Source organism: Rhamphochromis longiceps, linkage group LG23 (genome assembly GCF_057381845.1).
Source record: "Rhamphochromis longiceps isolate RC_006_pf linkage group LG23, R_longiceps_female_GT1.1, whole genome shotgun sequence".
Classification (NCBI taxonomy): Eukaryota; Metazoa; Chordata; class Actinopteri; order Cichliformes; family Cichlidae; genus Rhamphochromis; species Rhamphochromis longiceps.
The window spans coordinates 13336606-13364537 of record NC_140578.1 but is presented as its reverse complement, the minus strand read 5'-3'; the positions used below and the strand labels follow the sequence as shown (position 1 = coordinate 13364537).

At 41.2% G+C, this 27932-nt stretch overlaps 1 protein-coding gene across 1 annotated transcript in view; it reads left to right on the top strand.

Annotated features, from left to right (window-relative positions):
• Nucleotides 1-27932, top strand: part of lpp (LIM domain containing preferred translocation partner in lipoma) — a 196704-nt gene that overhangs the window by 113266 nt on the left and 55506 nt on the right. The window contains exon 7 of the mRNA XM_085398739.1: nt 9010-9615. Within this exon, the coding sequence (XP_085254865.1) occupies nt 9010-9615 (606 nt within the window). The remainder of the gene's footprint in view (nt 1-9009; nt 9616-27932) is intronic.

Genomic DNA, 27932 nt, shown 5'->3' with positions numbered 1-27932 from the left:
TTAATACAGAAAATAAGCAAAAACAAATACAGTAGGTCCACAATAAAAGACAAGCTCAAGCCAATTTTACATTTGCTGTAATTTTATGCAGTATTATGTGCTTTTATGTGTGCCCTATTTCTCCAACTGCCCCACACAGAAAAAGCGTTTTTATTTAAAAAGCTGGCAGGTACAGTATGTTTCATCTCTTTGGCTAACACTGTGTGAAATCCCAAATAGAAAGGCACCGTCACTCATCCGAAAAAGCCACAGCGCTGCATTGTTCTGCTTGCGTTTTTTTTCCTCATTGTCAGATATCCTGATGTCTCTATAATAAGTTGTCATGTCCATACAAAACAGATGAGCATTATTGAAGTGTGCTGACAGTTCAGCTAAAGTCGAGCGCTTGAAATGCTGCTGAGATGGATCTTACCACATGAGTGCCCTAAGGAGGCCTTACTTCACACTGTGCCAGTCAAGCCATACTGTGACGCTCCCATCTCTCAACAGGCAGAGCGTTGCGTCTGGCACTCACTGTCACAACATGGCAGAATGATAGGCTCGCGCTGCTTGCTCCCAAATCTCCCACTGATCGTGGCGTCTGCTGAGCGATCTCAGAAAATATCGACTATAGACCTCTGCGGTGGTACCTCGGCTCCTTGAGAGTGTGATAGGGTTTATGACCTTTCCTCAGCTCCTCTTGTTAGGCTCAAACTCTGGAGGCATCTTATGGGAATTTGTATAATCCCCTCAGGTGTGCTGTTCATCCTTTCCACATTTAGTTGCTTTTGAGGTGCCAGAACAATAACAAATCAATGCTATATTAATAAATGTGTCAGAATATTGTAAGAAACACAAGATCCGAAACATTAATTCTGTCATTGGGGGTGTTTGTGACTCTTCTGCCCTTTACGTCTTTTAACTGTGACCACAGTGGCAAACTTGGCTCTAAATTTTCATTGAGGAACACTTACAATAGAGTGCATGTAGTGACACTATAGTAGCAAAAAGGTCAGTCAGAGTGAACGCGAGTAGCTGGCTGCTGTTATGCCTTTAAGGACAAATTGTAGCCAAACAAATGTGCGTTTTACACATAAGCAGTTCAAGCTGTGAGGACAAAATGTTTTTCTGCTCAGAGGTGACAGCTCAGTAATATTAGCCTCAGTTGTTTCCAGCTTGTGCCGCTGTCACTGGTCATGACACTGGTATGTATGCTAGCCAGCCTCTTATTCCTTATTAAAGGTCAAGGCTGTAGGCAACTATTTTTTGCAATGGATATTTTGCTCTTCGGGGCTCCGACACAGTGTGCGATTGTTCTTCAGCTCATCTCCCCGAGCTGATCGGACTGTATCGAGACGATGCTCCAGTGCTGTAATTATAGGGTTTCTTGGTGTCTAAGATTTTCCTCTGTTTGTTTTATACACTGCAATTCTCTTTGATTGCTTTGCTGCAGTATGGAACAATGATGTCGCCACAGTGCCGGTGGCACCCATTGACCTTAAGGTCAATCTGGCAGCAGGTTCTGAATTTTGACAGGGGCAGCCAACTGTGGAGAGAGGCGCACGCCTTCAGGCGCTCTATGTGTTCCGTCAATGTTCGTTAGTCAAATAAACTGTGTAGTATCACCCCTTTGTCTTTTATTAACAGGGTGAACCAATGACAAATTTACTTAGAGCCAGGAAGCTGTGACAGTGTGTGTAACCTGCCTCTTTACATCATCGAATACCAATGCTAAAAGGCTTACTGTCAACTGCTGTCATCGCGCATTATCTGTATACCCCATAACACGTGCAAGCTTACAGTACACAAGCGAGCGCACGCAGCTTCTAAGACAGCCATCTCTGGGATTGATGACATCGACACACTGTAAGCGATGGACGTTTTCAACAGCCGAATATTTCTCCCGAAGCGGGAGAGGTCACAAGTGCACAAAGAGCTCATTACAGAGATGAGTCAGAGATGTGTGGTGAGAGGCTGGCCTGTAGTTCTGCAGGAGGTGAATGAAACAATTAGTTTCTGCTGTGCGAGAGCTACAAAACACACATTTCCCTCTTTTGTAAAGATAGCCTGCAGAAGTGCCACGATCGGTAACTTTTCACACAGTATTCCCGAAAATGATTTTTCAGTTGCATCAGTGAGTAATACGCCCTACTTTGTATGATGTTGTTACATCATCCTAGAAATATTACATACTTTTCCCCCTGAAACCTAGTTTTTTAGGGGATTACATAACCATGAATTTTGAAACATGGACTTAATGTTCAACTACAACATCTCTAGGTTGTCTTGGTGGTAAGAGCATAGATTCTCCATGTCCTGTACATCTTACAGCTGCCTGTATGTCTGTGTGCATTTCAAAAGTGTTTGTACAGGAGCTCCACAGACTGATATTAGTTACTGTAAATGGGAAAATAGAAAAGAAAACCGTTCCTTAACCTTAAAAATAGAAGTGTGGCTGTATTATATTAATCCAAATTTCATACAACACAGTAGGAATGCTGTCGTTTGAGAATCTCCATAAACTGCAAGTTGAATTTGTTTATTAGGATTACTGTTGTAAACACCTTTGCACATAAAAATGCATCACCAGATGATAATAATGTATTTTTTTCTGTTTGTTTCTTTTAATTATTGACTAAAGATAAAATGATAAATCATCTAGATTGCTAGGTCAGTTCACATCCCATATATTTGCTGTATGCCTTTATAAAAACATAGTTAACCCTCAGTCTAGGGCTGTGCGATATGACCAAAATCTCATATCCCGATATAAGATATCTATCGTCCCGATAACGATATAAATCACAAAAATTTTACATTTTCTGTAAATTCTGTGAATCTCGGGCAGCTCGACTTGCGTGAAATGTTTCAAGCTGGGCATCATGTAGCTGGAGTCGAGTGTTTTAACCGATGCATGAAACTATACATTTTTAGACATAAGTTGTAACGGCCGCCGTTTTCTTTGTGAGTATTTATTACACGGCGGGAAAAGCCTGTTCTAACGTTTGAGTCTAAGGTTTATTTTTTAGCACCTGGCGGCTTTTTTTTTTTTTTACTTCTCATCCGTAAATACTCTGCTCTTTCACGTGATTCAGTTTATTTTGAAAAGTCTCAACAGGATCTTGAGCTTTATTGTGAAAGGTTTATGTGGAAAATAAATAAGCGGACACGCGAGGGTTTTACCGTCGTTGTTGCTAACGACAACGCATAAAAACAGACGCTTGTCCGTCTGTAGTGTGGTTATATAAAATATAAGAGAAAGAGAGAACTTTAAGAAATTAATATAGCCACTACAGTGACCATCAAAACGATGAAAAAATATTGCCGTAAACAGTTTATTTTGCTACACCACAAAACAAACGATAGCATAAAATGAAACGATAGACGTTTTTATATCGTCATCTGATATATATCCTATATCGAACAGCCCTACCTCAGTCCATTAATCATTTAATCATTGTCTTTTAAACTGCTGCATGTCTGTTCAGACAGCTGTTCCTTTAGGACATGCATGTGAATGACTATCTTCAATCATTGAAAGCTACTACGAGAATGTATTTATTTATATTAAAATGTACACATTAGCTGCTTACTTGCCAGGTTTTGAACGTGTAGACACAAGGATCTAATATTTAGAGCAAGTGCTTGGTTAATAATTCAGTTTTACAAAATTTTGCATAAATATTTTTCCCCTCATGGGCTTCAAACATAAATTTAAACATAATTTATGGAAAATCAGTATTAGAAAATGCTAATTAGCGTTTAATGTCTATTATTTTTCATTGAAATCACTCATAGCCCTTTTTATTGGATCTGTGAATCTGATATTTTTACATTCATCTCTTCAGTGAGTAGGACCAGTTTTCACAACTCTAATAGAAATCAGGATTTCCGAAGAATATGCAAAAGGAAAATATAAACTAATATGTTCTTCTAATATTACTGCGATATAGAGCTGCATCTAATTCTGCAGCAATGCCACTGAACCAGCGGAGACGAAAAAGGTTATCGAGATGGTTTTTAAGAAGCCAAACATCATGCAGGGGGAAAAAACATGTACCAGAAAAAATGAATAAAATATTCTTCATGTATGTAAATGTAAAAAGAAGGTTTATAATTAAGTATTTAAATAAATTGTTTAAAGAAAATAATTTCTCAGTTGGATTTCCATAGTGTAGTGGTTTACACATTAACAAGCCTAGCAAGCGGTTCAGGACCGGGAGGATATGCACACTCCTCGGGGGTTGAATCTGGCGTGAAAATATGCCGAGTCAAATATGCGGAGCTGCCTGCTGTAGCGATCCCTTAAAAATAAGCAAGCAGCAGTCGTAGATGTTGTAAACACATTTGCCCCAATACTGTTTTATTTTTGCTGTTAATATGAGCAGCAGTAGTCGGCTTACTTTCTCAAAGGACACAAATATTGAATTCTTGTCTACAAAGTGATCAGTAACCAGTTGTAGTGGTAGTGTTTCAAGAGAAAAAGATGCGACACGATAAAGTTTATCAATTCAACATTTATTTCAGGCGAGGATAGAAGCATTTTTGAAATATTCACTTGTAAAAGCGGGGCTCATTTGAAGGGGCGAAAGCAGAATTAGATATGCAGATAAACGATCCACAGAACAAAACATTCCCTATATGTGTGTATATGTGTTATCTGCAAACAGAGTGAGATAGCCCAAAAGAGCTAGAGGTCTTGCCACGTTCCACAGACACATTATTTAATCATATTTAATATGCCTTATCTGGAACTATTTTAGGAAGAGAATTGATACCCCCAATTTCATGACTGTACTGTTAAATGTGCCTGTTGTGCCTGACTGTGGGGGGAAGATTAATGCACGCATCAGTGTTGATTGGGAATTCTTCCATGGTCATAGTGTAACTGCTGAAAAGGACAGATGCAAATGGACAGCAGAGCCAAACGGGGGGAGCAGCTTCTTTGTACGAATGAGAGACAGAAAAAAAGTTGAGAGAAAAATATCCAAGGTCTTAGATGAGTCTGAAAAGATGCAGAACTTCTCTCTCTTTAGGGGTTTTCACCAAGCTTGCTGAGGAGAAAAAAAAAAAAAATCCCCCACCCTCGTGGTTTGAAATGCAAAGTTAACAGTTTTACTCAGCCCCCCCTAAAGGCTTGTATAGTCTCTCCTAATCTTTTTTAATATGTCAAAAGGCTTTCTTGAGAGTCTCTGTGAAATTTCACACTTAAGTTGTTTGCAAAGTCAGTCTGAATTACAGTGTAGAGTGAGGGTTAACTTTTCTGAAGGGGTCGGGGAAACTTTTTAAAGTCTGTATGTTGTGTTTGTGTATGGCAGAAGGGGGAGGAGGGCGTGAGGGTGTTTAGAAATCAGTGATGCTGCTTGTATGTCCACACTCGGATGTGAAAAACAGGTAATATCATTTTTCAGCTTTAGTGGAATTTTAATTGTGGATAATAAAATCCGAAATTTTATTTTAGTGAACAAAGCATTGGCAAGTTTTGATTTGTAATAGTGCATACTGTACTGTGCTCACATGCAGCTCTTTTGTATATCAAATTATCACCTCAGTACGAGGGAGGTCTGTTTTTATATGCAACACCGGGATTTTGTGCAACAAAGAGAGGGCTTTGTGGTACTGCAGTGATTTACTCAAAAATTGCAAAAAGTAGTAAAAAGACATGAAAGAAATCTCTTTAAAAGGTTTCTCTAATGAAGAGGAAACAAAGCAAATGTTTTTGTCATGGTGGCCGTAACACTTTGATAAGCATTACTTCCAGATATGAACTAATGCTTTAATCATAGGTTGCATACAGTTGGGACATCCCACTTTATTAGTGCCAAAAACCAAGCTGTGCAAAAGTCTTGAGCCAACCTCCTTATTCTTTATCATTTGGTTGCAAGGAGCGACACTTTCTAAAAGAGATGTTGAGCAATAGTTCTCCAGGCTTTCTGCAGGTATGATATTTTTCTTTGTCTTTTTCACTCATTTTCAGTTCAGTCCTTGTACCTGCACATTTTCAAACATTTGTTAAGCCACTTAACACTGACCTATGAACCAAGGCACCTAACAGAAGGGAGGAACCAGTGTTGGGTTTACAGATAGCAGACAACTTAGAAACAAAATAACATACTTTAAATAGTATCTTTAAGCATTTTGTTACCAGCAGCCTGTTACAGAAATAAATAAATCAATAAATCCCTGCACCTATTTCTCATTTTCGTAGCAAAATATAAGGTCATGAGAGGTGGCTCAAGACTTTTGAACAATACTGTATGTAGGTTAGGCTCTTTATATATATCTATATATCTATCCATCTATCCATCTATCCATCTATCCATCCATCCATCCATCCATCCATAACACTGAGCGATGAGGGGTCTCAACCTTTTATCCAAGACAAAGCCCAGACATCTTTATATGCAGAATTATTTCCACAGTTTATATTTGAGATATTATTCTTTCACTCACCTTTCATTGCCAAAGGTGAGGGTCATCGACAGCTTCACTCCCCTCTCTTCCCTATGACCAGCCTGGATAGCATCTTCATCCCTGCAGATGCTGCATCGTGCTCTTTTACTAGAGAGCCAAGAATTTCAACACTATTTAACAAAAGCAAAAAAAAACAAACAAACATATTGCATACTGTGATAGTATGGGGTTAGCAGTGATAATCATCATCATCACTGCTGACATATAGATCTTTAGTTGATTTACAGTGATGAGCCCAAGCATCATAACATTTTAATACTGGGATATGTTATGTTCTGAGTTATGTTACATGGCATAAGAGTCAGTTCTCATAGTGTGTTCATTTGGGAGAAAAGAGCAGGTGCAAACAGGAGCAGGTCTTTGGAGGATGTGCTGGAAAAAATCAGATCCTTCCAGGATTTTAAAGGATTTGCTGTTAATGTCTGGTTTCCTGAGACTCCTGGGAAACTTCACTGGCCATATAGGACACCAGGATAGTGGATCGAAACTGTTTTGATGGGACACGAAGGCCCAACAGCATAAGGCAGAGGTGGTGATAATTATGGCTTAATGAGCGGGCTTTAATTGTAAAGCCTACACAAGAATGTGCTCTTCTAATTGAGTCAGTGTTCTGCAGTTTTACCCATTTTTGCTCAAAATAAATACTCTTTATAAATGTTACCAGCTAATAACATTCAGTATTATCAATACAAAGAGTCTCAGATCCTGCCTGTCAATCGCTTCCCTTCGATGCACTGATAGTGCCTCCGACTGGCCTCGTTAAGGTTGGCAGGTCAAGACATAAAAAGAGTTTAGTCGATATGAAAATCTTTTACCCTGCACAGACTTTTCTTTCTGATTTGGTGCATTGAGCAGTTTCATCACCCTCAGAAAAGAGTGAATCTATTCTCTTAATGTAATTTGTGGAAAATGTACCATGACAGTGTAATTATTTTGAGGGGGCCAATTTGCATTTCCTCTGCCCGGCAAGCTGAATGTTACTGTAGGTTCTAAGGCCTTAAAGATAAATGAATAATCTAGAGTATTTAAAACCCATGAAACATTTAAATGAAGTAATTTCACTTCCTAAAGGGCATAGGGAAGATGTTTCCATACATACTCAGACTCACTTTTTAAATAAACATCAGCTCTAATCACTGAGACAGAAATCCTAGTGCGAGCAGGAAATATTTTCTGGATCCTTTAATGATTCCTTAGGGGCTCCCCTCTGACTTAGATTAGATGGGATTTAGACAAAGTTGATGCTTTTACCAAAACTTGGAATTCTTTTTCATCTGTGGACATCATAAGGAGCATGGTACTGTATACGTTTCACCGATAGAATTGCTACATAAGTGTAGCAGTGTGGGGAAAATGGCGTGTGACATTTCTGTGCAGCCGGCTTTGATCAACTTTGAAGGGAAATCGATTGGAGTTGTTGCTCTGCCCCATTTTAGAAGACATCTCATCAAACCGGGTTGCAAAGGGTCTAAAGACTACAAGTGTTCATTTTTGTTCCCTTAGTGCTGCAAATTTAGTAATTGACTCTGATTTTTGGCTTCAGGCAGTAACCTAATAAGGCCATCCAAGGTTAATGATAGACCCTTTTTAGACTGGCTGAATGTCTGACACCGATATGTAGTCGTGGTGAAAAACAATTATTACTTACATGAGAGACACTCGGGGCAGAAGCCTCTGACATATGAATGAAGTGTTGTTATTCTGCCTGTTATTAGCTGCTATATTTCCTTCTAGTTTGGCTTGTAAATGAGACGTAGCCTTTGGACATCGGATCAAAACGCCACAGTCGTTCAGGTGGAATCTCAGCTCCGGGTTGTGTTGCTGCTTTACAGGCATCTCTTCCCAGGAACGCCAGCGCCACAAATCTCTGTGATTTAAAATCTTTCCCATCCAAGCAGCTGGAGTCAGCACAAGTGTCATTTGCCTTTGCCAATCTGCTGTCACGACGTCCTCTGCCAAACAATTTATCCCCACCCCGCCTGCTTTATTAGCCATAGATTATGGGTGGTCATGGACAGTGTAGAGCCTCTGCTGTCGAGGTAGCCGTATAATTGACTGTCGGGAAGCAGGGTGGATACTTATTGAGCGTAAACTACGCTGTCAGTGAAATGCTGTAGAATACATCTGTTGTATTATTTTGGCACTGAGCAGGATTTCATTTCTGTGCTTTTAGTTCATTTTGCTTTCCAGTTAGCATCTTTTTTAGTCACGCTAGCACCCCAGCTGTGGACATGGCAGTCTTCTGTTTGCATGTAGCAAGAAGTCAGAACTGAAATATTTTTTCAGAGGATTTCTCTTAAATATTTTGGATATATGCATGGTGCTGAAGTCTGGTTATCATTTGTCTTAATGTAACTGTGAGATGGAAAATTGCTATGCTATGCAAATTTTCAAAACGTGGTGTAGTATCAAGTTGTACTAGGATGGAAAACATGACAGATTTGACATCTTAATATTAGCATGTAATGTTGTTGTTTTTAAAAAATTTTTTTTATGTATAATATGTGTCTTTTAAAATGTCACTGAGCAGTACCGAAATTCTCTTTCTCTTTTCAGAATTCTGGATCCATGGCACCTTCAGCAGGCTCCGCCCCGAACGCTCCCGTGACAGGTTACAAGCGTATGGTCATCCCAACTCAGCCTCCACTGACTGCCACCAAGAAGTCTACACCCAAACCTCAAACTCCTGGGGGAGTCTCATCTACATCACCTTCTCCTTTAAGTCCTATGGCCAAGACTCCAACCCACATGGCTCCTCAGCCGGTTCCGGCCTCCTATGCTACAGCATCAACCCCAAGCCAGCCCACCTTCAATGTCCAAGTGAGGTCGGCTCAGCCTGGACCCCAGCATCCAGCCCCTGGTGGGCACAATTTTGGCCAGCAGCCCATTCGCAGCCCCGCGCAGGTGCAGTACATGTCCGCTCAGCCCAAAGGTCCTGACTTTGCTTATGGCCCGCCACAGCCTGGCTTCTCTCCAATGGCACCGGGGCCATATCAAGAACAGCAGCATCCAGGTGCGCCACAAGTAAGTGGAATAAACTCTAGAAGACCTCAAGCAGTCCCAGCCCAAGGATACCAGACCCCAGGCCCCAAGAAGACCTACATTACAGATGTGCCACCCAGCTTGGCTCCATACACTTCTAGTCCAACGATTCCACCAAAGGTAAGAACGTCATCATCATCATCATGCAGTCGTTGTTCATATTCTTGGATATGGTAGTTTGAAAAGGCTTTAATCTCGTTATTGACATCAACTGGTCTAATATTTTCTGACACTTTAAGCATCTAAGTTGATAGCTTTAGGTTAACCACTGTGGCAGCACAGTGTTTTAGTGGTTAGCTCTTTTCCTCACAGCCAGAAGGTCCTGGGTTTGAAGCTGGGCAGGAGGCACCCTCGCCCCCCCTTGTTTCTGTGGGTTTTCTCTGGGAGTTCCAGTTTCTGCCATAAAAATATGCCAACACACAAAACACAAAAGCATTTCTCATTCTAAAGAGTTTCACTTCCTGTTTAATAAGTAGAGTTGCCTTTGAGAATTGTAAGGCATTTTTACGCTCAGCTGGGATGTTTAATCCCTCCAATGTGTTCTAGGTTTGTCCTGCAGCGTTAGGGTTAGATGTCCCTCGAGTTCCTGACTTGGAGGTGTCCTTACTGGATGCTTGAACCACCTCAGTTTGCATTTGTCAAACGCATAGTTGCTCCTCTTGAAACCTCTGTGAACCTCTAAAGATATATCAAAAATGGGAAGAAAAGATTTCAGTCACTTAAATGAGAAATTGTGCTCTTTGAGTCACCAGGTGCCAATGGTTTAAAGTTGCAAAATCAAAAGATAAATCAAGAGCTCTGGTTATCTCTTAGATCACCTCATCATTCATTCCTCCCGTTGAAGTCCTCCTCCATTTTGTTGTCACGAAAATGACCCACAGGTATTTAAACTGCTTTGCTTGGGTCAGCAGCTCACTGACAGAACCTTTAGAAAGTGTTCACCCACATCCACTGAGCCTTGCAGGTCACAGCTAGACAGCAAGAGTCTGAAAAACACAGCCTGGTCTCATTCTCTCTCTGTTGTAGCTTTCCAGTTATGTTTTATACAATTTAATAAAGGCAAAAACAGTGGGTGTGCAACGGTGCAGATCTCCGTACTGTAAACATCACTGTTATTTGTGTATTCATATTTGTGTGGAAGGTATGCATACATTCGTGCAACATTATTTGCCAAAGCAGTATGAAGCCATCTTTCATTGAAATTCTCTGAATAAAGTTATTTAAACCTGAACCTGTTGGGCTTTACACCATAATAGCCAACTTGTACTAGTGTACTTCAACAGTGTATCTACCAGCTGTGTTTTGTAAACCTAAGCTTGTACTTCACTGTAATAGTTATTTTTCCAGTTATTTGTGCCCAGCTGGAATGTGAATGTGTCAGTATGTAGTTTCCAAACATGTGCATGTGGTTAGGAGCTATTGTATGACTGTCCTTCAAGCTAAGAGCTTTTAAAAAACAGTCGAACATGGAAATCTTTAGACTGAATGATGATACGTGATATACATTTTTGTATTTTTTATTAAGCCAACCTGTGGTACGGTGCAATCACTTTCTAGATTAACCTGTTTTATTTCAGTGCAAAAAATGTTGTTTTCTCAGCCAAGAACTGCTGTGCTTTTCAGAAAACTCAGTAAAATTATTCTACATATTTCTTTCTGATGTTTATGATGAAAACCTTTTCACTGGCTAAATCATTTGGTTTTGCGGGGCCTTCAGATCCAGGTTCAAATCCATAGTCAGTGTGTTACTTGCAGTAGAAGACTGTAGGCAAGAAATAAATGTTGGTTTACTTGGACGCTTTATTTGGAGCATTTTCCCCACTTTACCTGCCTTCAGACAGGTCTTTTCCACAGGGAACTGAAGTTGTTACACTCCACCACACTCGACTGACCAAAACACTGTTTTACTTCACAAAACACAGGAGTTGTCTGTCTACCGTTGCCTCAGTTGGTTAGTTTGTTTTACTGCGTGAGTTCAGTGTTTAATGGGTTGATTCCAGCCATCTAACTGTCCAAACATCCATCCATGGGCAGCAGTCCAAATCCCAGATCTCCCCGGCCACCTACTCCCCACCTGTCGAGGGGGGGCATCAAAGTGTTCCCAAGCCAGCTGACTGAGGTAATCTTTCCAGTGTTTCCAGGACCTGCTCTGTCCCTCTTCCCAGCAGAAAATATCCAAAACATCTCACCTAGGAGGTGCTCAGGAGGCGTGCTGCTTAGATGCACCAACCGTCTCAACTGGCTCCTTTCAATGTGGAGTATTAGTAATTCTACTCTGAGCCACTGTTATGAATGACTAAGTTCTTCACCCTGATGGAGGAAATTCATTTCTGCCAATTGTATCCACACCTCATTCTCTCAGTCATAACCCAGAGCTTGTGGCCATAGGTGAGGGTAGGAATCCAGATTGATATCTGCACCAATATATCTCCTATCACCAATATAGTAGACTATCGTGGCTCAAGAGTTGAGCGTTCGTCTTGTAATCGGAAGGTTGCCGGTTCGAGCCCCGGCTCCGACAGTCTCGGTCGTTGTGTCCTTGGGCAAGACACTTCACCCGTTGCCTACTGGTGGTGGTCAGAGGGCCCGGTGGGCAGCCTCGCCTCTGTCAGTGCGCCCCAGGGCGGCTGTGGCTACACTGTAGCTTGCCATCACCAGTGTGTGAATTGTGTGTGTGTGTGTGAATGGGTGGATGACTGGTTGTGTAAAGCGCTTTGGGGTCAAGTAAAGCGCTATAGAAATACAGACCATTTACCATTTTAGTGTATGGATGTAGGTTTCTGGGTCAACATTTTGAAGTCTCAGTTTTAGTTTTTTGGCAATGTTGTTTTATTTGTTTATTTGCTTATTTTGAGCCAGAAGTAGCCATATCTTCGAGGTTATTGTCTGACTCTAGTTTGGCTTGCATCCATAAAATTTCCAGGTGAAGCACAGACACAGATATGGGCTAATTAAATTGAGTAAAATTAAAATAAACAGTTAGAATTTCATTGACCAAAAGTGGACTTGACTGTCTGTTAGTAGAATAAACATTTAGAAAGCTCCATTAAAAATGCTTTGAAAGGTTCCAACAGCTCAGACAGAGTGGAGAGGTCCAGCTCAGTGACTCCAGTTAAGGTGAAGACTAACGGGTAGCCATCTGCTCAATCACCATCAATTCCGATGAGTTATGAACAGAGACACTATCCAGAGAGACCAAAAAAAACATTTTTATACCAGAATCTAAATGTTTGTTAATGCTCTGAAATCAGGCATTTTAATGCAGAAGCCTATGAGCACGTGTCTCTGTCTGCAAGAGACTCTCACCCAACAAGACCTAGAATTGGCTCTAGCCCCCCACAACCTTGGCTTGCTTAAATAGAAAGCAATGGATGGATGAACAGAAACGAATAAATAATATTTTAAAGGGAACAAGCAGACAATATAGTAAAAAACACAAGGCAAAGAATTAGTACTAAACCTTTTTATAGATCTGTACATGACTGAAAAGAATAAAAACCCTCTGTTGTCCCATAGACTCTATGCCACAGAGACGAGCTATTCTAATCTCAACATATCCAGCCTTCGACAATCTCTGGAAAGTGGAAGACCCTTGAGTTTTCTTTAATTCAAGGATTTTATGATGGTTGAAAATACAAACTGGGCCTCCCAGCCTCTGGGAATAGCTCATCAAGGACTGTACTTTACTAAATACAAATTAGATTCAGCATTGCAGCAAGTATTTTAAAAATAAGTCTAATTATATTTGTTCAAAACAAAAGTCTACACTTTGCTTGAAAAGCTCACTGCGGTCCCAGTATGATGCATTATTAAAAAACAAAAGGTGGCGTTTATTACATTTGCGAGCATCTCTTTGATTTCAGATAAAAGCGAATCACTAATTTTACAGATATAGCTTGTGCAATGTATGTATATATTTGTCTTTCTTTCCCAAGGATATTCTGCAGCAGGATAATGGGCTGTGAGCCACCCCTCACCCCCACTCCTCCTGCTGTATTTGGATGCTGTGAAACACATCAGGAAACTTTAATACTCCATATCCATGAATGAGCTGTAAATGAGTGATCAAATCTGAGCCGAACCTCCTCTAAAACATGTGCATCCAAACCTTTAATCTAATCATTTTGTTTTCTCACTTGTGTCCAGAATAGCAGCGTTTTAATGCCAAAGCAGAGCAGGGACATCACAAAAGGCAGATTAGAATGAAAGCAGACTCTGTCAACTTTGCCTTTATGATCATCTCTCTGCTTGACCCAGTGTCGTGACATGTTTATAACCTTATACAAACAGTCATAAATCGACTTAAAGTTAGTCTTTTAATCTGTTGTGTAAATAACCCAAAGCCCAGTCATAGAAAATGAACTATTTACATTTTTTGTCATAATTATCAAAAGCCATCTGAAGTCACTGAGAGCTAATGGTGATTTTATGCAACCCGGGACTTTCTCAGTAGGGGGTCTGTGACTTTGATTGAGGACTTTATTAAAGAGATCATTTTGCATAATTGAGGGTATTCATAGAAGGTCAGTTTCATCAGAAGTCGAAGAGAAAATCCTTGGATGAAATTCTATGATCTAGACTAGTTCTGATTAGCTCGTCTGCTCTGCCCCTGGCGTCACCCCACGTCACCCTCAGCTTGCCTACGCCCAATCTCCCAACGTACCCTTACTCACCCGTAAAGTGAAGGTGTGAGAAGAGCTCCTCGCATCAACACACTTCAACGGTGCTTAATTACCTAAATCCACTAGTGTTTGATCTCAAACAGATTTCATGGCTGCCGGTTAATGTACCATTTTCCGCGATTCTCTCAGTGTTTCCAGTTGTTGGAGCAAAGCTGAGCTGGATGATGCCCTGTGTTTTTGCTAAGCTTGAGTGACGTTTGACAGGAGAGGATTATTTTGCACTGCTCAGTCCCCATAGCCAGTTAAAGCCCCCTCGAAGGTCAATGATGGTTTCAACTGTCAAACATGTTTAAAGAGCTTGACGTATTTCTGCCTTCCAGTTCTGGCCACGTTGGCTTTTGACCTGGCCGACAACATTTGCATATGGTGCCATCAGGACATGTCCAGAGAAACCTTTATAGCCGTGTAATTGGGTACGAATCATCTCCCAAAACTGTGCTTTTAACCTTTAAACCGATCCAGGTGAAAGTCGATCAAAAGTTAAGCAATTCAATTGCAATGGAAACATTAATTAGGACATTTTTGACATTACGTTATCTCATGGATTTTGTATTTAAGTATTCCTGATTTTAATATAACTACGGCGTTTAAGAGAGTGGCTAATAAAAAAAAAATACTTTCAAGGCTAATCAAACAGTCATTAAAATGGAAAGTGCAGAATGATTTTAAACTTTTGTGCAGATCAAGCAAAGTAAAAAACAGCTTCTGTCTGAGGTGGAATAAAGAGGATTCATCACGAGCTTTAGACAAAAGGCAGTAAGCGTATAAGGTCAGTGATACAAGAAGTATAAAAAAGTAAAGAACTTTAAAGCATTCAAAAAACGACCAGAAGTCAAAAGTTGTTTTTAGATCCCACATTTTTCGTTCAACCGTGCTGAATAATGCCCCAACTTTTATGAGAAATGTTAATAATGAAAGTGCTGACATCAGCATGGATCATTTTTAGGAACTAATTGCTCCCTGGAAGTCCCGTTATGACAACTTGGACTTGTTTGTTTTCAGATTTTCTTTTATACTTGAAAAAGAGAGAAACCTGAAAGGGGCCTTCCTCTTTTGTTTGTTAATTATCCCCCCCCCCCCCCCCCCCCCCTGAAGGGAGATCTTGCAGTCCTTTAACATTATCACTGCACCTCATTCTCATGGGAGAACTTAGTCAGAATTTAAGTAATGCATCGCTGGCTGCACAGGCTGTACATTTACAATCACAGTGGAAGATTATATGATATATAGCAAGATGTCATATTGCAGGATAAATGTAAATATCGCATCACAGTGCTGCATTTTAAAAGTCCCACAGAGTTGATTCTGTTCATCTGGACATCACTCATCCAAGTGACTTCTCAGTCTGCTCCTTTTGCAAACACAATGTTGGCACGTTTATGAGACTGAAGAAGTCCCATTAATATATGGAAACGTTTCTCTCACAGAAAAAGCTGCGTATATTTGGGATTTCCTTACCTGGGTACTGTCATCGGGGGGCATTTTAGAAAATGTGTGAAAAAACCGATGATGTGTGCTTGCGGTGGTGTAGCTGGCTCCTGCTACAAGAAAAAAAGGAAGTGATAACAGACAAAGACCTTGTTTGTGAAGTGAGTCTGAGCCTTAAAAACAATGAAAACCTTTCACGTGTGCTTCTTTGTTTTCTGATGTCAGATGACTGTAATCTTTCATCTAACTGATTGTTACCATGAAAAAGTTAATTAAAGAACTTTCCTTGTTATGCTGGAAAAAATGAGCTCTGGTTACCTGTAGCTTACCTGTAAATCGTCTTTGTTGTGGCTTTTTGGTTGTGTAGGACCCCAGTTCTCAGAGGTAGGTTTGCATGGTAGAGATAATTATATTTATGCATGTGTGAACACTTGCTTGTTTACATCACATGTGATGCTGGCTCCTCAGGAGATGACCCTAGCTGCCCTAAATTTAAGAACCATGTGCAGATCTTAAAAAAGCCAGCAGACTGAGTGCCGGGTTACCAGCTCGGCTGCAGAGAGAATTCAGCGCCTGGTGCAGGGTTACCACCATGTGTAACTACAAAGCGAGAGCCAAAGGCTTCGATGAGATGAAGACATGTTATCTGTAACCCTGTGATCTTCTCTGCATGTAGATGCACCTTGAAACAAATTGCACTGTGTTCTGTACCAAATATGTACCGATAGGCAGACGGCTCCATATTTCTTATTGTACTGACAATTTGTGCTTAGCATCTATGCGCTGGCCTCATTAAAAACATGGATTTTTCTCACATCAGGTCAGTGATCGTGTCACATATACACATCTACTGTCCTTTTTGTCTATTTTCATTTCCTTCACAGCTTCATGGAGCTTTTACATAGAAAGCTCATCCACATATTTTTATGTGTTTTTCTTCAGTCTACAGAATCTCCCTCCGGCTACATGGGAATGAAATAAATACTCCTTAGAATTCCTTAAAGCTGCCGTCTATTTTTACTTAACCATAAAGTCTTAACATCAGAAAAAGCAGCCTTAAATTCTCGCTCTGTACCTCAACACATTTATGTGTTTTCTATTCAAACGCCACGATACTTAAGGACACAATCACATCTATTTCTGTAAAAACGTTGTTTTTCCTGCTATATTAATTTACAGTGGTGCTTTCAGAAGAACGATGCCACTAAAATAAGCCTTTATGTGTGAATCCGAGTGCGTTTGTGCAGGTAATGAATCTGAAAGTATAATTAGAACATTTTCCATGCAGTTTCTCAGTCTTATTGTCTTGACAGCACAATTAAAAACAAAATGAGTTATGATTTTGAAAAAGCACACCCACGCATATCTAAGTATGAATACTCCAATTACACCTGTGAGCTGCTTTGCCCTTTCAACTGTTTTTTTCCATGTTTTAAAAAGGCAAGATTACACATAAAAGCTGCTTTTCTTTAATAGTAGTCTGTGAGCTTTAGTCTGGCAGTTAATGGTGCTTACTGCTACGTGTTCACGGCACCAAGACGACAGGGAACTTGTCCGTGCTTTTAATAGAAATTTGCAGTAGTAATTTGCAGAGTAGTTCAATATTATAAACTTGGATTTATGTTTACTTGCTAGAAATCATCATATTTGCCTTTGCTGGCACGTTGATGTGTTTCTTACGCATTGCCAAATGAGTAGAAACGCATAAAATAAGAACAGACCGGAGCTGTCTTAAAATCCACTGGCGAGACGAAATCTTGTGACAGATGAAAACATCGCATCTCTGTGTGCATAAAAAAACCATCTTTCCATCATGTTTTCCACTTTTTTGTCAGAGGCAACGTTTCAGTTAAAATGTATCTCTGCTGACAAGATTTAATGGCAGAGGATGGAGAATTGGCACCACCAGCATTTTATCCCAACAAACCAAACCCTGATGCCTGCTGTTAGTAAAGGAAGAAATGAGCATTAATTTGTTTTTTCTTAGGATTTTTTTTGAAGTTCGTTGAATTCAGTTAGTTGAAATTGTGCTGAAAATCTCGCTACTTAAAGATTACAGCGTCCAAGAGTGGCATAATGGATCTTATTTTTCTGAACCTGGATGCAAAAAGAAGTTGGATTGTACAGAAGTCGAGGAAAAACAAAATAAACATTGTACTTTTTGACTGACTCATGACCTCATTAAACACTTAACGCCTTACTGTATAAAACATAATGATTGCTATGTTTAACACTGTGGTTTTTATTAGCGTCAACAAGCAGGATAAAGGAGGGTGTGCTTTGTGCTACCGTCACAATAGTGAAAACAGTGGTTTGGCACCGCGGCATGTGATCTGCAACTTGTAAACTCATTGCTTTTGAAATGGTTCCAAACTGGTTGATTCCTGCACAAATGGGGCTGTACTACAAAATGATTTGGGTACTTGGGAGTCTTGCTTTTATATAACCACAGTAACATGAAGTCCGTATGGGACATAAATGCATCGCAGACAAGACGCAGTCTTTGGAGCAGACTGACCCAGATCGATTGAAGCGTGTCAGCAATTCGTCTACCTTTGTAAATCGTAGTAACTGTGAACCTTCACAAACAGTAGGTGATGTCACAATGGCTACAGCCATCTTTTATATACAGTCTTTGGCAACCACACCAATACTGCACAGCTCACAGGAAATTCCACATTGCTCTGCTCCCTTTCGCAAAAATGATGATCTGTGAATTTTGCTGCCTTTCTAGTCATTCATGTAAATATGGAAACATCTTCTATATATGCTCCAACCTTTGAGCTCATTGGTTGGTGGTGAGCTCTTTTAAGAAGTGCCTCCTTCCATGTGTAGAATACCACAGCAGCAGGTCAGTCGAGGTGGAGGCCCTTGGAAACACCAGTAAATGTAACTACAATATACACATAAACTAAGAGCTGCAACAGGCATTGACTAGGGATGCACTTGACATTTCATCAATTTAAAGTTTTTAAAGTATTCTGTGCTTTCTGAAAAAATATAAGTTGCTGGGAGGAAATGTAAGGGTGTGTAAGATAAATCTTTAAAGTGCAAGAGAAACGAAACTGGTATCAATAAACATTTACACAGCAGATATTTCAGGCAGTGTAAGGCCTACTTCATTTTAACAACTAAATCTAAAAATAGAGACTGTTATAGTCATTTAAATAGGAGGCTGTGCAGGACTTTGTCACATACTGCTGAAAAAAGCCTCATGAGGTACTTACATCCTCTCACCCTTTAAGCTAATGTCAGTTTGGAATATTAAATCTTTGGCCTCGTATCGGTTGACTGACTTATGCCTTGTAACTATGCAGCACGCATTCTTGTCTGTCATATCATCAGAAGCCATTACACCTCTAATGCAGGTCAGATCGTGCGACAAGGATCAGCTGTATTCCCCGTAGCATTGCAGAGGTACAAGCTACTGTATGTAATTACTGCTGTGCCTCCGACGTGTTGCTGGCACAGTGTGCAGCGGTGGTCCACTCAGGATTTTGTTACCGAATGCTTCGCAGACTAAAGGTCAGTCCGGTGGATCTGATCCGAGGTCAGCGATTTATGGCGGATCTCCTTATGGTTCACTTTCTTGCCAACACATTCGAAAGCTTCCTCTCAGTTACTGCTTCTAGGTTTAAAACAGGTGTGTAACAACACAGAGGAACTGGGCCAATTAAGGTTAATAGAGATGCTGTGCTATGAATAAATGCATGAGACAATATTGAAAACTGATTACCTAAGTGATGTTTTACTACCACAGCTCTTCAAAATCAGAGTAGCTGCTGAAGTATGGGAGTTCTGACTTTTGTTTTAAATTGGAATGCCTTTACAGATGACTAATAAATAAAATAATGACAAAGTAGTGAAGACTTTTAATTGTGCCCTAAAACTACAGCTGTCCTGATGGTATACGAAACCACCTGCTGGAAAGTAAAAAGGAACATCCTGAGAGTTTTTAACCACAGCTACTCCTTGATAATAATTATAAGGAGAACTTATAATCATAACAGGTCACTAAAGATTTAAAACAATACTTTTATTTAGTCTCGATTGCCAGTCTTGGCAGCCGGGGATCAGTCCGCCACGGCCTCCGCTCCTGGCCGCCACCCGACACACAATGCACCCGACCCCTATAGCGCCTCCTGCGGGTGGTGGGCCTGTGGGAGGATGGGCCCATGTCCCCTTTTCGGGCTGTGCCCGGCCGGGCCCCATGGACTAAGGCCCGGCCACCAGACGCTCGCCCTCGGGCACCCTCCCGGGCCTCGCTCCAGGGCGGGGCCCCAGTAACCCGGGCAGGATAAACTCTTCCCTCGATGTTTTCTTCATAAAGGGTATACAAGCGGCGGAAATGAGCTTCCTCCGAAGGGTGGCTGGCCTCTCCCTTAGAGATAGGGTGAGAAGTTCGGCCATCCAGGAGGGGCTCAGAGTAGAGCCGCTGCTCCTCCACATCGAAAGGAGCCAGCTGAGCTGGTTTGGGCATCTGACAAGGATGCCTCCTGGGCGCGGTGTTCCAGGCATGTCCCACCGGGAGGAGGACCCGGGGCAGACCCAGGACACACTGGAGAGATTATATCTCTTGGTTGGCCTGGGAACGCCTTGGTGTTCCCCCGGATAAGCTGGAGGAGGTGGCTGGGGAGAGGGAGGTCTGGGTTTCTCTGCTTAAGCTGCTGCCCCTGCGACCCGGCCCCGGATAAAGCGGATGAAGATGGATGGATGGATGGACTTTTATTTAGTATCTACTATCTACTAATTGGTTAGTAGTTCCTTACATGGTCCATTGGTATGGCAAGGACAATGGCGGGTTATGTGCAATATGTGTACACATTTTTGAAAGACATAAGCTTTGATTGTATCTTAATTATCAAATTCCAATTACTACGTTGTTTTACAGTCAAGTGGCTTGCAAACCTAGAGAAGTACTGTTGAGGAAGTCTTGATTTTAAGTGTTTCTTTGCGAGATTTCTGAAGTATTCCACATATACAAACTCTGATTTACAACAGATAAAACCATTAAAAATGGATTCCTGTAGAAAATATGATAGGGTCATTTATGACCCTATCTGATTGCTAAATAGCTGGGTTTCTTGCGATTAAACACAATTTTATAGCATTACTAAATGAACAAAGTTTCCTGGCCATTATCGCTGTAACTATAAGTGAGCATATGGCCACTGTAAGCCTAGTGTTGGGTTATGAGAGACATATAAATAATTTCAAAAAGAACATCTATAAATCCATGTAATGCAGCTTTTCATGGGTATTTTCTTTCCTGGAAAGCTCCATTCAGTTGTATGTGTGAATTCCAATGAACTACCAGATTCTTATTTCCAGGCAACTCCAATAAAGAGATGTGCAGCTGTGAGTCTTTACATGGAATAAAGATGATTTTTACAAAGCTTCTGTTTACAGAGCTACAACTTGAATGTTCCAGAAAACCTCCCAATGATTATTTGATTCATGATACTCATTTTATAGATGAGCTCATTGGTGTCACTTGAATATTGTTGTAGTTGCTTTCAGGTTCTTTTTTTGTTAGTTGTTGATTGGCCGCTACCTTCAGCCAGTCGTAACCCCTCGTAGATCAGAAGTGTTTGTCACATAACTGCTCATAAATAATAGCCCCTGCCACTGTGTTCTCTTCATGCCCCCTCTCAGACGAACAGCTTGGCTGGTAAATAACTGGCCCGATCGATACCTGTCATTGCAGTTCAGTGAGCTCCGGCAATCCAAAATGTCTTAGCAGTTTATTTTCTTGTTTTCAACCTGCTGTCGTCGCTGGGCTGGATTGAAGAGGTGCAGCTATATCCTGCAGTACTGAGATTTTACCACAGCTTTAAAGCGTAGTGTGTGTGTTACCGTGTTGGGCTTTGGTGGCATTTACCCACTTCTCAAGTTCTAAAATAGAGTTCAAACAGCCCCCCATCAACAACAAACCACCCACTCTTCCCAAAGCAAGCGCTTAGCTTCGTTCTGAAGCTAAAAGGCTGTGGAAAGACTTTCTTAATTGAAAATATTACTCTGTCAGGCGAAAAGACCAGAGAGTAGGAAGTTACGAACCCCTAAGTGGGCCTGAAGATGTTTTTACAGTGTTTTCAAAGTTCGATTTTAAGTTGTTTTTAAAGGCACCTTCAGAGCTCACGACCTGTGTCAACACCACATTACTGTAGTGTTCTGTGCGTGATAGATATTTAAAACTGAGGCTTTTTAAATGTCAAGGGAGGAAATGAAGGGACGAGGAGACAGAAGGGAGTAAGCAGGAGACTGCAACGGCGCAATCAGAAATACTAAGAAGCTGCAAGAGATTCAAAATTTTAAGAGAATGTTTGCACAGGAAGAAAAGAGAGAAAAACTCAGTATCGGCTCAGGAGTCAGGTGATGGAAGATTATGATTATTATGTTAAGACATCAATCATAAGAAGCCCAATGAAAACACAAGATTGAAATCCGTGTTTCAACTATTTGATGCACATTTAAATACACACTAATTACTATAACGATTATGTTAATTTGCCGTCTTCTCTTACCTTTGTGACTGCCTGTGGAATCATCAGTGAAATGCTGAATATAATTTCTGTAATGATACATTTAGAAATGCACAGTGATTTTGTTATTTATTTATTTTTAAATCTTGGCACCAAACTTTTCACATATTAGCCAAGTTTAAGGGCCGGGCCTATTTTATACTCTGTATAAGCTTTGCATGATTCACAGTTCAGAATAATCCTTCCCTGTCTTGTTCTGGGCCTTAGTGTAGCCCTGAGTGCTGGGTTTGGCTTTTCTGTTTCACTTTGCATCTTGTTTTTTTTTTATGTTTATGCAAGTTTCCTCTGTGACCTCCATTATCTCCCACCACTGGGGAAAAAAAACAAAAAAAAAACAAAACACCATAGCATAGTGCTGCCTTTTTTGGTCCACGACATTCTAACAAAAGACTTTCTCGATCTGAAGTGTGAAATGCTTTTTTAGCTCACTTCCCCTTCCATTCAAGAAAACTTTCTCCTGATTGGCTGCTTCATACAAACAGAACGTTTGAGCAGTAGGTGTTTGCAGCTCCTCTGCCACAGATGACCATATTAGGGATATCCGTGCATCTTGAAATGATAAATAGCTAAAAATAGACTGTCCGAAACTGAGCCTTTCACGCAACAGGAAGGGACTCGCATCCACAAAACAGCTACCAAAGCACAGAACACCGAGACTGCTATATACTTGCAATCCAAACAGTAAAATCTTGTAGTATCTTTGAACAACAGTTAGAAACCCGATGACTGGTTGCAGACTCTACTACTTTTCAGAGGTTAAGCATTCTGCTGTTATGCATTCATCTTACTAGATGATATTTTTTGTTTCTTAATTTGATGACCCATTTGCTCAGCCACTGCTCATGGCTGAGAAACTTTCTGTTTATTTTTCAAATATCAAGTCGCTGTTGGGCACGTGCAAAATTGCGGTGTGCAAATCGCAAAAAAAAGAGACCAAGTCATGTGACGGTACAACCACATGACAAAGCTGGTGGCTGCAATAATGCTAGTGAAGCTAAGTGTGAAGCCCTGTAAATTCCACATCAATCTATTTTAATATTGTGTAAAACTCCAGACAGTGCTGTACAATAATGTCCATGTAGATTGTGTTTGATTGATGGTTCTAGCTTTTCATCACCACAGCCCCTGTGTGCACTGAAAGAGTAGCAGAGGTACGGTAGGCTTTCTAAACACTGTTTATTCCTTTTTATACCAGAGCTGACACTGAGCACAGTGGATGGCTTTCTTGCATTGACTCCAGTGACAGACGGTCCCTGTATGTAAACAATAAAAAATATTTGGCGTGAAGAGTGTTCAGTCCTCTGTGTCCAAGATTAGTTAGTAAAGAATGGCTTTAATTAGCTCACTTCATTCAATGGGGAAGAACTGATGGACTGTCTGACACTGCTTGGCTGTGTTAATGTATTGATCACACAGTAAGAAAAAGGCTCTTTTTGGTTCAGTTACAAACGATGTGGCCAAAACCACCTGCATGAACAGTGGCCCCTGCTGGATCCTCCTGGACATGATCTCCTCAACACCTTTCTGCACACCAAGTTTTCTCAGTTTTTGGTGTCCTCTCTTCCCTCCTCACATCCTTCTCCGACCACAATAGAAGTCTTTTATCCGCCCTTGAATCAGAGTCAGTGAAACGTGTACACTTTCGAATCATTTTTTTTTTCCCACATCGGGGAAGCGTCCCCGAGCGGATTGGCCTTTGTGTGATCTTGGCCGCAGCGTTTGAGCGGTAGCTTTTGGTCAGGAGATATCTCTCAGGGTGTCATTCAGATAAACCATGCAGTTGTTTAGGTGGAATTGGGAAGGATATATCATGGTTTTGCCTGAGAGGTAAAATTACACAGGAGATCGGCACCACTGTGTATTACAAAAGGGAAGTGCAGGTTCCCGATACATCGATTTGAAAGGATAACCTGTATGAATCTTCATTATGTCCACCACATGTGTTTAAATATGGATCTAGGCTACCACATGAGGAAACTGCAGGAGAACACTTGGAGCTTGCACCCAAAACCAGGGAAACCTGCATCCTCTTTAATATCGTGTTTGCTCCGGTCGCAGGATGGTAATTGTATACAAAGAGACGCCAAATAAGTTTTATCTCCGTCCCAACAATTTGTGCAGTCATTTGTTGTTGTTGTTGTTGGGTTCTTGTTTTTTGTTTTTTTAGATTGCTCGTGGCACCCCTCTCTGCACGCTCAGATTTTCAAATATCTGTTTGCAGGGGGATGTGTCAGTTCCAAACAGATGACCTAGTTTTTACACACGCACATCTTACAAACATTGAAAGGCCCCTCTACATACATTACATGTCTGCAAACACTCTCAAATTCATCCCTTTATGTGAATTCACTTCTCAGCAAAGGTTTGAATGGCTGTGGAAAAAGTCAATTATGGAATTGGTTAATTTTTAATTATCGTCGGCTGCTCTGTACACAGCTGCTCTACAGTTGACTGTTATTTTTTTCCTCTCTGTTTAATTGGAGCTGAAACAGCATGACCTATTTTGTTTGGAGAGAATGTATACTTTATCTGCGCCTCCTCAGAAGGTGGCCTTGAGCTTAATTTGCAGCGCCGCAATGTCTCCTCTCAAAGTGTAATGCGTTACAGATTACTCGTAACCTGTTTTACATCGCAGGCTGCATATTCATCATTTGGATTACATAAAGCTACGAACATGCGATCGGTTGGAGAAATGACAAAGCAAACTTTCACCACAGGTGATGTTTTTATTGCCTTCATTTGGAGTCGGAGAGAGACAGTGGCGTCTCATCCGCCTCTAAGTGCACCCTGGTCAGTTTTATAAATGAAAGGGGCTTTCATAGGTTTTATATTGTGTCACCCTGATACAGTCAATACCATCCACTGTAAAGTGAGAGCTGTTAATACACAGCATTTAACCTGCACGTTTGATTCTAAACACACGACGTGCAGAAGTCCCAGCACACACACGCGCACACTCTGAAAGGATAGTGTGACTGATCCAGCAATCCTTTCATTGTTCTGGTGAAACAGAGTCGCCTAAGCTGCTGTAATCACTCGTTTAGTGTTGCGGCAACAAATGCATATTTTTAGACATTTCCAATCCAATAAGAAAATTCAATCCACTCGTGAACCTTCACTAATGCAGTGGTCCATTTGCTGTTGTTGTGGTTATTATTACTATTATTTTAATAAGCCAATTCCCTTCCAAAGGCTCAATGTCCATTTCAAATAATACAGCTGTGACTGAGAGAGACAAAAAGCCAGGGTGTCACATTTTTGTGAGCTGACTAAAGCGGCTCTGACTTAAAGCTGCAGCTCCATTGACACTAAAGAGTATTTCTGCATTGTGAAGTCCATCATCATTTAATCTGTGGATAAATGTGTCTGTGAGTGATTATGTCTTTCTTCAGTTTGTGCTGATCGTGCAGGAAGTGTTCGGCTATTGTTAAAGGAAAGACAATTGTGCTTGGTTTAAGGTGCAATGCTGCATTTACAGGAAGTAGATGAGAAGAAACGCGCAGCTGATGGAGACACGGATTAGTGTTGCTTTCCATCGGGCTCTTTTTACACTGCTTGTACTTTCCCCCCCTTCTGGTTATCGCTTTCAGCTCAGTGGCTTGTGCTGTTTATGCAGCGGCTCTTGGTCTCATTGTGTTCGCATGCTCCTTTTGGACTATGCAAAACAAGAAGAAGAAAAAAGGAGTGACCTAAATATGAAGATACAACTCACGATTCCTCAAAAGTTGAACTGACATTTGAATTATGCTCATTTTTTGGGTAAAGAAATCTAAACTGTAATGGTACTGTAGCTGCTGTGTGTGTGTGTGTTGTTTTTAGAAAGAGGAAAGTGCAGTTTTGTGTATTTGTAGATCCTGATGAGCCGTGTTTGCTTGGCCTTCTGTAGACTTGCAGGTGAGTTACTGATGGGAACATTTTACAGCCTTGTATACTCAACCACATGTTTCCCTTTTGGCTTGTTATGGTTATATTCTAAGTCATCTCTCGTTTCATGAGATTCAGTATTTAGGAGAAGCCATGTTGCTATTAACTCTCCACTATAAATAATGTTTATTGGGGCATCTGTGGAGTTGAAGTGGGTTCACCAGTTGGAAGCTCATCACAATTGGAACATCCCCGATTCCCCCACTCCAAGATACTCAATTACCTCCCAACCCTTCCATCAGTGTGTGAGTCTGTGTGAGCAGTATAAAACGTGCCATATAAAAGTACTGGGGCGTGGTGGATCTAAGCCCTCTTTTAACTCCACTCCCTTTAAGCCACCTTGCTTTTGGTTGGCTGCCTCTCAAACAAATGATTTAAACAGCAGGTAGAGCTGCTTACCTGTGGTGGCCATATTAGGAATAGCCACTCTCTCATGAAAAGAACCGTATGAAACTGAGTATTTAGGTGTTTGCAGATGAGACTGTGATCTGAAACTGTGAGCACTGTGAGTAGCAGGGAGTGACTAGAGACTGGAGAGGTGGAGGTATGCTCTTGAGAGAAGAGGATGAAAGTCGGTGGACGCAAGACAGAATGCACGTGTGTAAATGAGAGGGTGAAGACTCAAAAAGTAGAGAAAGTGAAGCTAGATGAGTTTAAATACCTGTAGTCAACCATCCAAAGCAAAGGATGGTGCATAAGAGAGGTGAAGAAGAGAGAGCAGAGAGGGTGGAGTGGGTGGAGATGAGTGTCGGGTGATTTGTGACAGAAGGATGGCACCAAAAGGGGTGGTTTACGAAATAGTAGTGAGATGTTAAGATTGGACGTAAGCTGAAGATGTTATGGTTCTCATAGGCGTGAGTAGAATGGACAAAATTAGAAATTAATCTATAAGAAAGGACAGATCAGGTTGGGCAGTTTGGAGACTAAGTTAGAGAGGTGAGGCTGAGATGGTTTGGACATGTGCAGAGGAGGGATAGGCGACTTATTGACAAAGGATGATGAAGATGGAGCTGCCAGGCAGGAGGAAAAGAGGAAGCCCTCAGAGGATTTTCATGGAAGTAGTGACAGGAGAGGAGGAGGCATCCTCCATCTAGATAATCCATTGCGGAGACGTCTAAAGAGAGACAATTAAATTCTCAAATGTAATTTAGTGTCTTAATTTGATGTCTTCTCTTGTTACAACAAATTTAAAAACGTTGGATCTTTACTGTGACAGAGCTGATGTGCTCTGTGTGGTTTCGTCTCACAGATCTGTAGCGATGCTGTGCGTATAGTTCCAGCTTCCTGTTTGGACGCCTTTGTTGCACCTCCTCTAACAAAGGTGCAGATGTGATGCCCTGAGAACAGTTGTCTCTCCTGTTCACTCTCTGTCACTGCAGTGGAAGCAGGAAAGACAGAGCCTGAGGTTTAGTTCTTAGCGGGACACAGCGCTGTCAGGGCATCAGGTGAGAGCATGTACGGAGCCCCCCTCCCCCCCCCCCCCCCCCCCCCCCCCGACTCCTCACCCCACCCAGCACACTCCACTCGTCACCTAATCGGGTCTGACACAATGCCAATTCCACAGTGGGTGGTGCACACAGCTTTATTCATAGATGTGGCAGTCGGGCAGCGATCAGCTCCCAGACTCTGTCGCGCCATATCAGCTAGCACGCAACGGCGGTCACTTATAGATGCTATTGTTGTCTGTGATTTTATGTGTTCTGGCATTTAACAAAATCATTTTTCAAGTGGAAAGCATTTGATGATCCATCAGGATATCTTTCAGGGGCGTTACGAGTGAAACCTGCGAGCCTGTCCGTGCAAAACAGTGTACGAAGGGTGCAGATGTTAGGCCAACGAAATTTAAGCACCAACTTCAATG